We start from the raw sequence: 14,759 nt of genomic DNA, 5'->3' as shown, positions 1-14,759 counted from the left end.
GTGCAGAGATGTTTGGGTAATAGTCTTTGAAAGGCTTCATACAAGCAGCACATTTTAGGATAAAAATAACCAACTTTTCAAATTTTTTCTTATCTGATGCATGAAGAGAGAGGGAGTTTAAGCAAAGAGGAGGAAAATGGAAAAGGTTACAAAAGGGACTGGTCAGGAGGGAGGGTCACAAACAACACAGGAGGAAATGAGAGCAAAGCTGAGATGGAGTTATGCAGAGGCTGGCTCGGGCAGCTTGGCTCTTAAACAGAGCCGAAGAGTCAGGGGAGGAGCAGAGCAGCTGGAGCCCGGGAGGCAAAGTGCCTGGCCGGGGGCGCAGGGTCCGGAGGCATAGGGGCTGCCCGAAGCCCGAGCGCTCCCGGCTTTGCCAGGCAGCCTCCAGACCCTGCACCCCCGGCTGGGCGCTTCCCGTCCCGGGCTCCAGCTGTGCTGGGGAAGCGCCGGCCGGGGGCGCAGGATCTGGGGGCTGCCCGGCAAACCGTGAAGCCGGTAGCGCTTGGGCAGCCCTTTTCGCGTGGCTGGGAGGGAGGAGGGGGCGTTAGGGCGGGAACGTTGGGGAAGGGGCGGAGTTAGGCGGGGAAGGGGCGGAATTGGGGTGGGGGCGGGGGTGGGAAAGGAGCAGGGCCAGGGCCCCGTGGAGTGTCCTCTTTTTTTATTTTTTAAATATGGTAACCCTACATTAAGCAAACATGAAATGTCTACAAAGTACCATGGTAAGTAATTACAGGCCTCACCCAGCAAGTAAATCCATGCAGGCAGACCAGTGTCTCTGCATGAACAACAATGCATGGAGGAGGCCTATAATGGATGGATACCAATACAGCTCTGCATAGATACCAATGTCCATAGATCAACTGCATGATTGGAGGTAAAGTATATAACAACAGATTTGGAGTAATGATTTTTAAATAAATAAAGCAAAATAGGACAGACCACTCACTGCACTAAAATGAAAACATAAGAGAATAATTCAAAATTTCTATTTAACTTTGGACAAATATATTTACTGAGCACATTGCACAGTGTGTGTGTGACACTGAACTAAAAAGACAACTCTTACCCTAAGTAGTATATATTTTCAATCTGATACTCAGAGTACAGATAAAAAGGACATTGTGTAACAGTACAGGCAGGAGGTGGTGCAGAGATGTTTGGGTAATAGTCTTTGAAAGGCTTCATACAAGCAGCACATTTTAGGATAAAAATAACCAACTTTTCAAATTTTTTCTTATCTGATGCATGAAGAGAGAGGGAGTTTAAGCAAAGAGGAGGAAAATGGAAAAGGTTACAAAAGGGACTGGTCAGGAGGGAGGGTCACAAACAACACAGGAGGAAATGAGAGCAAAGCTGAGATGGAGTTATGCAGAGGCTTGAAAGTGTGGATGAGCTTGGACTTCACAGAGAAAAAGTCTCTTCAGCAAGGATCTGAAGAACATAATTGCAATCAGAGCAGGCACACAGCTAGATGGTATTAGTAGCAGTGTTCTGAACAGATTGAATGGGTCAAGACGATAAGCTGGCGCAGCAGAAAGGAGGTTGCAGTGGTCAATGGGAGAGAGAACCAAAGGCTTCAGAAGGAGAAACTGATAGATTTTAGAGATCAAGTGTATGAAGCACCAAGAATTTTCAAGAGCCTGAATGCAACAGAAGTTACACATTTAAAAAAGGAGTGCATTTCTGATATAGAATCACAGAATCATAGAAATGTAGGGCTGGAAGAGAGGTCCTCAAGTCCAGCCCCCTGAGCTGATGCAGGACCAAATAAACCTAGACTATCATTGACAGGGAGTTGTCCAACCTGTTCTTAAAACCTCCAGTGATGCGGAGTCAATAACCTCCCTTGGAAGCATGTTCCAGACCTTAACTACTCTTAGTTACAAATATCTAACCTAAATCTCCCTTGCTCCAGATTAAGCCCATTACTTCTTGTCCTATCTTCAGTGGAGATGGAGAACAATTGATCACTGTTCTCTCTATAAGAGCCCTTAATGTACTTGAAGACATATCAGGTCCTCTCTCAGGTCTTCTTTTCTCAAGACTAAACATGTCCACTTTTTTCAACCTTTCCTATAGGTCAGGTTTTCCAAACCATCTATCATTTTTGTTGCTCTCTACTGGACTCTCTCCAATTTGTTTATATATTTCCTATGTGTTATATCTTCTCTGTGTTCCTATCTTTCCATACGTTAGTCTGAATATTCTGCAAAAATAAGAACACACTGCTGCAATTAAATTTGCAAAAAAATCTCAAGGAACCTATTTTGCAGACAAATCCATTACCTGTACTGGAATCTTGTAGCAATGGTGCAGCAGTCGTGCCTAAACCATGTATGATACTTCCAAGTTCGTGTAATGCACACACAAGAACATGTTGGCTTGCTGTTACGTCTGTTGTACCAATCCGAGTTTCCAAGTTACCATCACTCATTACAACATCTGGTAACACATTAAAAACTGTGAAATCATTGCACATTAAAATAAAATAATAATAAAATACAAAGACAGAATAAAGGAATGCAATGATATGGTAGCTACATTAGAAATATTCTTCTATCATTAATTGTCTCACATAAGATTTAGGATTTTCAATGGGACTTAGTTGAGACTTTCCATACCTCAATCAAGTTGCCACAGAAAAGGACATTATTTAGTTCAAGGGTAAGTAGTGGGTGGGTGGGAAGAGTAGAAAACAAACATAAAACAAAAAACACCACATTGTCAATTTAGCAGGTGACAATGAATGGTAGCAACCAAGAACCATTCTATTTTCAGCTAAACTCATGGGATTGGAACAGGCCATATTTTGACATGGGATGGGTGCCAGGTTTGGGTGCCATCACTATATGGCACTATAAAAAAAGTAAGATGTGCAAGACAGCTAAGCCTATAAGGCAGCAAAGCTAGGAGCACATACACAGCAAAATTTAGAGTTAGTCAACTAAATTTTATTTTAGGACACTACAAATTTAACCAGCAGTAAGATATAGGACTATACACCAGTTGAGAATTGGCACAGCAAAGGCATGCTCTAGTCCCTCACCATACCCCCAATGCTGTTGAAGTCGTTGGCATAGGAGCCAGGCACAGACGTTATGCCATCTAAAATCTCCCTTACGCCCAGGGAATTTGCAGATGGCTAGTTGGGCCAGGCTCTGTCATTTTGCACCACCTGAGTAGTATGAAATAGCTAGAGCAGGGAAAGAGAATCTGGCTCCATTTGTATCAATTACAGTTTAAATTTATTTGATATATTCTGTTATCTGTGTTTTACTGTTAAAAATCATTCTACTATGTGACAAATGTAAGAAGCTTTTTTATTTTATATTAATAAAACTACCTGAAAAAACAAAACAAAACAAACAAACAAAAACCGTTTCTCTACATTATTATGGTAATATACCAGAAGTAGAAGTTCTATTACTGCAGAATCTTTAGGATTAGAGTAGGCAAACAATCATTTTAGCACTGGTTTAAAAATCCAACCTCCCCCACAAACAGATAATCTTGTTATTCCCATACCCACAACTTTCTTCAGCTTCCAGATGGCTTGACAAATCTCTTTGGCAGCTGCAATTTGAGCTTTTTCTCCAAGAAGACCTCCTACTGTAGCTCGAAGGATAAATGAAATACAACGGCGACAGCAGATAGCATCCATCTGAGTCTGAATAGCTTTAGGGTGAGACTGAGACACTAGATCTAAAATATGGGAAAGTAAGGCAGAGAAATTCCTTTCAAGCCACTGTCCTCCTAATGTGGAGACAAATACCACATATGCCTGAAAAAGATTTGAAGAAAGTAATATTTAGAATAAAGTCATCTGGAAAATTGCCATTTACATTTACAGATCCATGTAAATGCTTAATATCACCCCGCACTATGTCAAAAACAGGGATACCACATTCTCTACAGAAACCATATTTAATCTCCTTTATAGGACAATTTTGTGTATGTTCTCAGTTTTAATTTAGTTGGAAGTTCTTTTGCCTTTCTGATGTAGGTTATTTTATCTGTCAATTTAGGCAATAGTGTTTAAAAATTACTTTCAATTAACACTGTACCAGCAGCACTGAATCTGGTCTAACTGCAAGTTAATTCAAGATGCTTGTCTATTTTATTTCATTTCAGTGTGTGAGAAGTGCCAGTTTACCCTGAACAGGCACTTGTTATGTAAAACATTGTGTTTGACCTCCCTGAACAACAGCTTCCAGCTATTTAACATTCTGCACATAGAGCCCACATTTAATGTATGAATGCATTTTAAGAACCACAGTGTTACAAAACTATAACCCATATCCCCAAGAGAATTTTGTTTCTGCTGGCCTAGATTTAGGGAATATTTGCAACCACCAGGCACGGCTCTTCATTTTAATGAATTTTAGTTTTTGTCTTGCAAGAGAGGACCTATACAAAGGCTACAGATGTCACAAACAACCAAAAGAAAGAATGCAGAGCCACTTTACAAATCTAATCACCACAAGATTATTTATCTTGCTGCATAATATAGTTCTTTACAAATGCTTAACAAGTGTATGTTTATATGCACATATTTGCCATCACCATGAAAAGCGAGCACATAAAAATGTGAGTATATATGAATGAAATTCAACAACTAGAGTTTGCAATTAATAGTGTTCACTCTAAAAATAACAATAACCCATGCATATTTTGCCTCATGTCTAATTATAACAACTTCCCTTCTATGCTGTAATTTGTTAAGTATTATCGTTTGTCAGTATGCAGGTTTCCCATCATTTTATCTGAGGATGCAGAGAAGGAAAACCCTAACTAAAAAGAGTATATTAGTTTGTATTTCTATATTGCTTTTCTTCCTCCGCACTTGGCAGATATTAATTAAGCTTCACAACACACCATTGTATTATCTCCCTCTTACAGATGGGAAAAATGAGGAATAGGGCAGCTAAATGAACTTGTCCAAGGTCTCATAGTAAAACAATGGCAGATGAAATCAATTTCATCAGTATGTTTGCAAAAACAAACACCAACTACAGAAACATGGGTAGCCAGAATAAATTAAGATAAAAGGAGCAATTAACTGTCTCTATTATTATAACAACTGGACTATTTGAGGAAAGATGGGGCAAATGGGATGAATTGAAAACAATTTCTATATTTACTGTAGCAACCTACTTCCACTTATATTTGCTATATTTCCTTTCCTTTTGAATGTAAAAAAAATGCACAGAGTCAACAATTTTATTTTCAGAAATTGTATGTATATCAATAATACCGCTAGGATTCGAACACATCTCCCTATTCCTAATCCCACATACTAACCACTAAACCATAGACCTTTTAATTCTAAATATGAGATCATTTATCATCACGATTTTAAATTGTTTCAATAGCTACTGTACAGCAGTTATTGTAAGTATGGGCATCTATTCTTAAAGTTTTTTTTGGTAATGGGGATTAAACAGAATCATTCAGATGTGCATGTTCAAGAGAATTTCTTTGAATGCTTAGGATGTGGAACTTATATGAGTTATAACCCTCTAGGTAACCACAAAACACACGTTTTCTTAAATCTATGTTGGATGTGAAATCTCAATTGTTAAAGTTCTTTTTACATTTAAAAAGAGCTATTTAAAATCTTCAGGGTTACATTTTTAAACAAAGGACACAAAGATCCATATGTAAAACATGCTCACACAAGTGTCTACATTCTGTTTGCACATAAAAATACAAGTCTGGGCTTGCAAAAATTTGCACACAAACTTTTTGGTATAATTTTGGGCACAAATTTACAGGGTTATTTAATGCTACTGAAATATGTCTCTTGAAATTTTGGTGTCAGGAAAAAAAATACTACCTGTGTTTAATAAACATCTGCACCATGCATTTATAACATCAGTTCTCAACTTCAAGCTCTTTCAGGCAGGAACTGTCTTATTTTATGTTTGTACAGCACTGAGTATTACGGGGCCCTGATCCCAGTTTGATACTAATGTTATTGTAGTACAAATACTAAAGACTAGGGACTTTGTACTGAATATACTTAATGTCTAGGACTTTGGCCACACAACTCAATTTGTAGTAAGTGCTGTACAGCCAATCAAAAATATATTCCTTGAGGCATTCAAAAGCACTTTGTTTAGTAAAACAAAACAGTCACATTTAAATGTAAAGACGAATTTTCCTCAATTTTAGAAAGGCAACGCAAATATTGTAAATGGCTTCAATACATATGCCAGATGTCTGAAAAACATGAAAGTCAAACGAAACTACTTAAAAAGTTTTTCACGGGTATTAGTATAGATTAAGTTAGAGATGGGGATAGACTTTAAGGGAAGGATAAAAAACAATAGTGTAGTGGGAATGCCACAACTTAAGGGAAGTTTTCACTGGACTGTGGCAAAAATAGAATATATATTTTATGACAACAAGAACAGCAGAACAGATATGGCAACTGTAGGATTGGCAGTGTGGTAATAAGATGACTGACAATTTCCTAAATTATTGTTGACAAATATATAAACACACATTGCAGCACTGTCAGACAATAACTTTAATAGCCCTCAAAATTCATTTCAAGGTATTCCAACCTCTCCTCAATCTGTAAATTACATATGATGAACTCAACTCACTGAACAAACATATCGTATTGAATTTGTAAGCAGGTCTGTATTTATCAAGAACATTTACTAGGCAAGTCAAAGTACAGTTTACTGTGTGTACACAAAAAACTGCTATGTGCTCTAAAAATACTAAATATTCTTGAATACAAAATATTTTCCAGTATTTTAAGAGTTATCTCTGAAGTGCTCCGATTTTCAATAGTTTATAATCTATACTTTTATTATTACACATTGTAAAACGCAAGTATTCTACAACTTTGTAATTTATGAGCACTGTTTTATACAGAATTTCTTAGGTTTTATCTTCACAAAGATATTGTACAGCTTTAACTATACTAGTCTGTGAGTAGACCAGACCTTAGTCTTGATTCACTACTTTCACATTTTAAAAAAGTGTGCTAGACTTTAAATTTAAAAGCTTTTTCAAGAAGTTTCAGTGCAACAAGCTAATCTTGTCATTATCTGAAAAAATTACTTTTAACATGGTGCGCCTTATGCTCTGGCCCCTGAATCTTCTATTTACCATCAGAAGCACCATCCCTCTTGCTGATGTCTCTGTAAATCATCCCGGAGCCATGTAACAAAAACAGTAAATAGGGATCAACTTCTCCCTGAATTCTACTCCCCTCCCACCTTATTTCTCACAAGTTTAAGGGTTATCAAAGATCCCGTAATTTCCAAGGATCTCCTCTTAACTGATATGGTCCAAGGGTGATGTGTGAGATGTGTGTGCAGGTATTAAATCCACAACCTGGCCATCAAAATACAACAACGTATAGCTTATTAACCCCTTTCTATGACCCTCAGGCTGGAGATCTGACAGAGGAAGTACAACTGCCAATGTTTTGAACTGTATCCCCCATAGTGGAGGTGACACAAGATTAAAAAGGTCCTGACTTTGAGTTGATGGGAGTAGAAAACGGACTCATCTATCCAAGGCCCTCCCTTCAGAAGGGTAGGAGGCTTGGAAAGAGTGTAGTCTTTCAGATTCCTCAGAACATTCTTAGCAGCAGTTAATGGGAATAACTGATTGAATATTGACTGAAAAATGAAAACAGTAACAGGGAAAGCAACAGGTGACTAACCTTGACATTTCTGACAAAGCTCTACCTATCTTTCCCAGGCACGCATCACTAAAGTGCTAAGATCAGGTAATTATGACCACACTGTTCATAACAGGCAAATGACTGCACCAGGAAGAAAGCGCCAATAACCTCTTATTGAAGGGAATGGGAGTATTGCTTGATTAAGGACCACTAAATATAGTTGTGTGAAAATAATTCTGTTTATGATACACAAGAAATAGAATAGAATCCAGCTCGCGTCCTCTGAGCAGCGCTAGGTCTGCAGGGCTAGAAGTACCCTGTTTCCCCGAAAATAAGACAGTGTCTTATATTAATTTTTGCTCCCAAAGATGCGCTAGGTCTTATTTTCAGGGGATGTCTTATTTTTCAGAAATGAAAAATGCCTTATTATCGGTGGATGCCTTATTATCGGGGAGGTCTTATTATCGGGGGGATGCCTTATATTACAACGAGAGGCAAAACTGTAAGTAGGCCTTATTTTCGGAGGATGTCTTATTTTCGGGGAAACAGGGTAGTAGAAAATTAAAATCTTATTTTTGTTACTATAGCAAACAGCAATGACCCTGTATACCTACAACGATCAGAGGTAATGAATAAGATGCTGCCTTTCTTACTATCACTTTTCAGAGCAGAACCACTTTTTCAACTTGAGTATGAGCCAAATTAATAGAGAAAGCAAGAGAACATTTTGAATGTTCTCCAAAACTAGCACTATGAGAATGCATATTTCACTATACATCAGGAGACAGATTCCAATTTAAAATTCTTTAAAATAATAAAAAAAAGCCCCAAGAACATAAAATAATGTATTCCTCAAATTTTAAATGTAAAAATTATACTTGGAGGAAAGGACTCCAGAACACTCAGTAAGTTATATTAGTTGTAGCTTTAACACATACAAGTTTACTCCTAACAATTTCCAAAAAATAGTAAATAGAAAGTTATATTTGGAATTCAACTAAAATACAGAGATCCCTTAGGAGATGAGTCATCAACATTCATGTAATTTTTGTTGTGTACTATTAATTTCAGTATAATTCAAGATATGAATCATACTATGGTACACTAAAATCTTATTTCATACTTATTGTCACAAACAGTAAATAAGTACACAAAACAACAAAACTAACAGCTTTTAAAAAATATGCACAGCAATATTCGAAAAATAAAATATAATATAATGCAAACCTGAGTAACTCCAACTCTAATATCTCTGCTGACTGAACTGATTCCTTTCAGTATATCACCACTGGCTCGGAGAAATCCAGAACTCCCACGCAGAAAGCCTGTTGCTAGTAGTTCCATGGCTTCATCCAGAGAAATTTTGCGAACATTTTGCCGGGCGGATGCTAAGCATAAATGTATAAAAAAAATAAAAATAAAAATAAAAAAATAAAAAACCTCTGTAAAGGGAAGTTTCACCTTCTTTGCATCTTTAAAAAAATTGTGATGAATACCAATTAATCTTTCCCAAATATATTAGTAAATCCAAATATTGAAAGCAAAATTTCATAACAGAACCAGAATCAAAGCTCTGCAGATTCAGAGTCCTTTTGATGAATATGATCTAGAAATACATGGAAGTACTGCCATCCTAAATCCAGATCTGCTTCAAGATAAACATTTTGCTGCTCAAGTTTTCTGAAAATAGCACAGTAGAAGCCACTTGTTCTTAAATATTAATCAAATCAAGATGTTAACATTTTAGTGCATCAGGGTCTGCAAACAACAAAATCACCTTACCTTAAATTTGTCACTACAGATCACTACTGATGGTGGGAATTATTAAATACCTTCATATTCTGTGTCTGATTTTATTAAAGATACACTTTGAGGCATACATGCAAAACACAAGTCAGATAGGACTTCAAAGAGCAGGGCCTTAGGAAGCATACGTCTGAATCACTGTTTCCTTTGCTCTGTCGACGCACCTAGCCCACTGGTGCTCACCGCCATGTGGCAACATATATCAAAGCAACAAGGTTAATAATCCAGGCGTTGGCTGATCTGGGGTTGAGTGGGGTGGGTTTCTATGAAGGCTTACAGTACATATTGGGGGGATTGGTCCTGCTTTGAGCAGGGGGGTTGGACTAGATGACCTCCTGAGGTCCCTTCCAATCCTGATATTCTATGATTCTAGGCGGTTCCACGCTGCAAGAGCGGCCATCTAACATCTCTCCTACAACTTTTCTTTCATTAGAATTCTCATATTCATTCAAAAGAAAAATTTAATGCTAAAAGTGAAACAGCAGGCCTCCTGAGAGAGAGAGAGAGAGAGAGATGAACGGTGGGATTTAATTTCATGACAAAACAGATGGTAAGGCCAAGAGCACAAAACTTCATTTTCTCTCTCTCGTACACTTGGTAAGAATTTTAGGGCATTAAGTGTCTTAAGATAATATTAAACTGAAAAATGAAAACACTAACAGGGAAGGGAATAGGTGACTAACCTTGACATTTCTGACAAAGATCTACCTATCTTTCTCAGGCACCCATCACTAAAGTGCTAAGATTACGTAGTTATGACCACACTGTCCATAAGGGGTAAAGAAGAAAATAAGGCAAATAGACATTATCTGTAGAATGAGTACATTACAAAAGACATTAATTTTTTTGAAACTGAAAAAAATATGGTAGTTTTCTTTAACTTTGTTTTCTTTAACATGATATTTAGCAGTCAAATAATTCATAAATAAGCTTGTTGAGAAGGGAAGTGAATATATAAAAACACCCAGTTCCAAAATACTGAAAGCTTCTAATTTAGTCTTAATTAAAATCAAGTTCTCTCATAATTTCCCTGGCTACTCTCCTACCCTAACTCATGACACTTAAGGCCTTTTGTGAAGTCAAGAGTGTAGGTCAGAGTGTGGGCTCACGTATTCAGCTCTCTATCCTGTTACATTCAGTGAGTATAGGATAAATTTAAATATTTCATTCTTCTAACATAACACATTATCAACAATCAAAAAAACAACAACATGATGGATGCAAAGGCAAACACAGAACACCATGAAGAACTGAATGAGGATCTATTACAACTACCTCTTAAACTGATGGGACTGATGATTAGTTTGCTTGTATACTAATACCAGCTATGAATTTTATCACCTTTTCCCCATAGACCTTCCATCTGGAAAGATTTTGAGGATTTAAATGTGGATTTGTTGGACTAAACTGATAAAGCTTTAACTGTGCAGATGCTTTATTATAGGAATATTACTTAACATTGTATGTGGCTCAGTGATCAGATTACAGAATCCTGCATTTGGAATCTGAATTGAAAACACTGAAGCCTCTGATACTGCCTCTTAAGTGAACTAATTCAACAATCAGCTTGTACCATACTCAGTTGAAACAGATACATGCTCCCTAAAAAATTTCAGGTTCCATTTATATCATCTCTATTTAAAATTCCTCAAAAGTCAAGAAAATGTTTTTTTGTTTTAGGAAAACTTTAATTCAATTATTGTTACACATAATTTAATGGGCTGGGTAACAATGAAAACCATAATGTCTTGCTTTAGCTTACATACTATGGACATGGTCCCCAATAAGAGTCCTCCTCAGCTGCACTGCCATATCTGACTGATAAAACTGAAGGACTGGGGGGAGGAGGAGGAGAAAGAGGGAAGACATCTGTGTCCTTCCTCAGAGGGCAAGAGGTTCTCCACATGAACACAGCTGGGAGTTCTGTGTGACTAAGACTCCGTCCACTACACAGTTGGGACTATGTTTGATTTCAGGTGGCATGGCTAGCTGAAAAGGAAAAGATACAGTAACAAGCCATTCTAGGCAATGTTGTGCCCTGGCAAACCAATGAAAAAAAATCAATCCCATGTTAAACCCTACACAGAGGAGCAGTAACTCTCTAGAACTTCTACCATTCAAGAAGCAAAAAAGGTTGAACATGCAGTTGTTGCCACTTGTCACTGTCAGTGCAGCTAATGAGTTTGAAGGACAGGCACTCTGAGTTGATGTCCTCAAAATCTTTAGGGTTATATAACCAGACTTCCCCACAGATCCTGGGGCTTTGAGCCCTTACAAAGCCACATTCCACCTTCACTTAGCTGAAAATCCCTTCACACTCTGAGGAGTAGATATGCTTATGGAACTAAATACCGTATTTACTCATTCATTAGCCCGTTTATTTATAAGCCGATCCCCCAAGATGGTTAGGTAAAAATAGCAAAAACCATATGACCCTTTCATAAGCCGACCCTATATTTCAGGGGTTGGCAAACTTTGGCTGCCGGTCCATCAGGGTAAGCCGCTGGTGGGTCAGGAGGTTTTGTTTACTTGGAGCGTCTGCAGGCACGGAGCTCCTCAGCTCCCAGTGTCTGCAGTTTGACATTCCCAGCTAATGGCGTGCCACTTCCCGCAGCTCCCATTGGCTGGGAACGGTGAACCGCGGTCACAGGGAGCTGAGGGGCTCCATGCCTGCAGATGCTCCAGGTAAACAAAACAATGTATTAGATATTCCATAGAGTTTAAAATCACCAAAATTTGGTGTAGACCTGTTTATAAGCCAACCCCCGCTCTTTGATGCGTCACTTTTTTACCAAAAATATTCGGCTTATGAACGAGTATATACAGTAGTATTTCCAAGTAAATTTTCCCCCAAATATGGGTTTTTTTAGCACAAAGGTAGATGATCCAACTGAAAACACAGGGCTACATCACCATTATAAAATGCTGTAAAACTCAGCAAAAAAGAGTGGTATGAATAGTTTGTTTAAACAAAGTATCTGGTGTTTGCATTTTGATCTAAGCCTTCATTTATGGATTATATATGACTTTTAGAACTAAGATAGGTTTGCTAAATTCTTACTGAAAAACAAAACATATGCTTTACCTGTTGCCTGTTTACATGTCACAGCTCTAGCCAACACTGTGCCTAAAAGCTTTGAAACTGCTATCCGCACATCATAATTGGAACCATCAAATGATTTAAAACATAGGGTTGCAACGCTATCCAGATCTGTGCTCCACATAAAAACTGCCTCCTTCTGAAGTTCAAGAAGACACTAGACAAAAAGGGATGGGGGGGGGGGGAGAGAAAAATATATTCACCATAAATATTCTGATATTGTGTAAAAGCATTTAGGCATTTGATACAAATTTTAGCTTGCAAGATAATACATAGAAGATAAGAGGATTTCATAAAAATATGTACAGTCCTTGACATCAAAGAGATCTGAATATTTACTGCCAGGACAATGTCTGAGCAGATAATGCAAGTAATCTAAACTTACTCATTGTTCTGGGTGTAACAGTTTGTGTGAGACATATGATAACATCTTAAATCACATTTGGAAGTAATAACCTTACCTGGCATAACTTCAGACACATAGAAAACAAAATTAGGTGCCAATATTGTTGCTAGGTGCTAAAATTCCAGAGTTACTTTTAGGGGGGCACTTTTTTGTTTGCTAGAAACACAATTTTAGAATAGATTTACATTTTACCAATTAAAAATTATGCACATTATAAGCAAACCTTTTCTGTGTTTTTAGGCAGCAAAATTAATTTTTCTTTATCATTTATTTAAACAGATATATTTAGGAAGATTAATTACTAAAAACAGTTAGTTAATGGGCCACTTTACCTTAGCAGCAGCACAGCGAACTGCCATAGAGCGATCTGTTAAGCATGATCGAGCAGCTTTGTAAATATCTCTGTGACATGGGGTAGCAGCAGCTCCTAAGCCATTCAGTATATTTTGCAAACCAAGCATGATCTCATAACGACCTTGAGACTGATAAAACAAAAAGAAGAAAATGTAAATATTATTTTATAACACTAACAACCCTAAAAAAGAAAATACAGATTATTTAAACGTTTGCAATATATTGGTACTTTTATTTTTAGAGCTCTATTCATGTTAAGGTGAATTAAACCAGGTAATTTGTTCTACACCTTTGTAACCAAAAGAAAAGAACTATTCTTCTAAGTTCTATTGGAAAGGATTAACATACATATTAAAATTCAAGATAGTTTTATAAAGTGAACTTTGAATAAAAAGTGTAATTGAGTAGCTGTTTTACGATTGATACAAAACTGTATTTTATCAAGATCATTCATGAAGGGGACTGTCAATAATTGTGATTCATCCTTCTCAATTGATATATTACAGTTAAATTCTTTAACAATTCTTTTGGATTTGCAGATGGTGCTTCTATATGGCATTATGATCTACAGCAACTTCATGATTTATTTATACCAGTCACCTTGTCCCATTCATTGTTCTTCACACTACTAAGAGTGAACACAATCTATTAATTTTACCTGCAAACATCTTTTAAACTTGTGGTTCCTTACCTCTGCATTCTTCATTGCTTTAAGCACATTTCCTACAGTATCAGTAAAGCTGTTTCCCAAGATTCTCCCCAGTTTTTTGTACAAATATCCCAAGCATACCACTGCAGCACTAAAACAAAGCAGATCCAAACTTGTTAAGATGAATGCAACAACAGAGGAGAGACTGAAGGATTGAAGTAATCAGCTGATCTATTTCAATTTTTTTTTAAATTCAAGTCTAAAAATTGGGTGTTACAACTTCCCAGAAATGTCCTGTAATACATATGAATTACTGCAATATATCAGAGAAAAAAAATGAGTCTTTGAAAAGTGTGGTACACACTTGCACCAAAGGTATTAAATACTTTAGTACCAGAATTCAAAGTACTAAACTACTCCAGTATTTGATGAGGGAACAGAAAGAAACAAATGAAAATATGAACACACTACCCCTTCTAAAACAAAAAAAAAACAAAACACACACACACACACACACACACACACACACACTCCAAAATTAGTTTATTTCAGGGTGAAATAAGTAATAAGCGGACTTGATATACTGTCTTCTTTCAAGCACTCCAGTTAGCAAAAGCAAAAATTGTTAAGCACTGAATATTCATATACAGTATTAAAAAAATATAAGTAGTGGGTTTTTCCTTACAATGATTTCTTAATTAAAACTTTTTTGGGGTATTGACTGATTTATAATTAATTAGTCAAATAATTTTGATGAATATCAGCAAAATTAATCAAACAGTATATTTTACAC

General features: G+C 37.0%; 1 protein-coding gene across 9 annotated transcripts in view; it reads right to left on the bottom strand.

The window, feature by feature from the left end:
* The window catches only part of HEATR5A (HEAT repeat containing 5A), a 130,996-nt gene that overhangs the window by 101,506 nt on the left and 14,731 nt on the right, over positions 1-14,759 (bottom strand). For all 9 annotated transcript variants that reach the window (XM_034768715.1, XM_034768712.1, XM_034768711.1 and 6 more), the window contains 6 exons: positions 14,009-14,117; positions 13,296-13,445; positions 12,543-12,714; positions 8,879-9,039; positions 3,529-3,784; positions 2,290-2,445 (listed from right to left, as the gene is read on the bottom strand). In XM_034768715.1, coding sequence (XP_034624606.1) covers positions 2,290-2,445; positions 3,529-3,784; positions 8,879-9,039; positions 12,543-12,714; positions 13,296-13,445; positions 14,009-14,117 — 1,004 coding nt within the window. The remainder of the gene's footprint in view (positions 1-2,289; positions 2,446-3,528; positions 3,785-8,878; positions 9,040-12,542; positions 12,715-13,295; positions 13,446-14,008; positions 14,118-14,759) is intronic.

The sequence above is a fragment of the Trachemys scripta genome, chromosome 4 (assembly GCF_013100865.1).
Source record: "Trachemys scripta elegans isolate TJP31775 chromosome 4, CAS_Tse_1.0, whole genome shotgun sequence".
Classification (NCBI taxonomy): domain Eukaryota; kingdom Metazoa; phylum Chordata; order Testudines; family Emydidae; genus Trachemys; species Trachemys scripta.
This window is presented reverse-complemented; position numbering and strand designations above follow the sequence as displayed.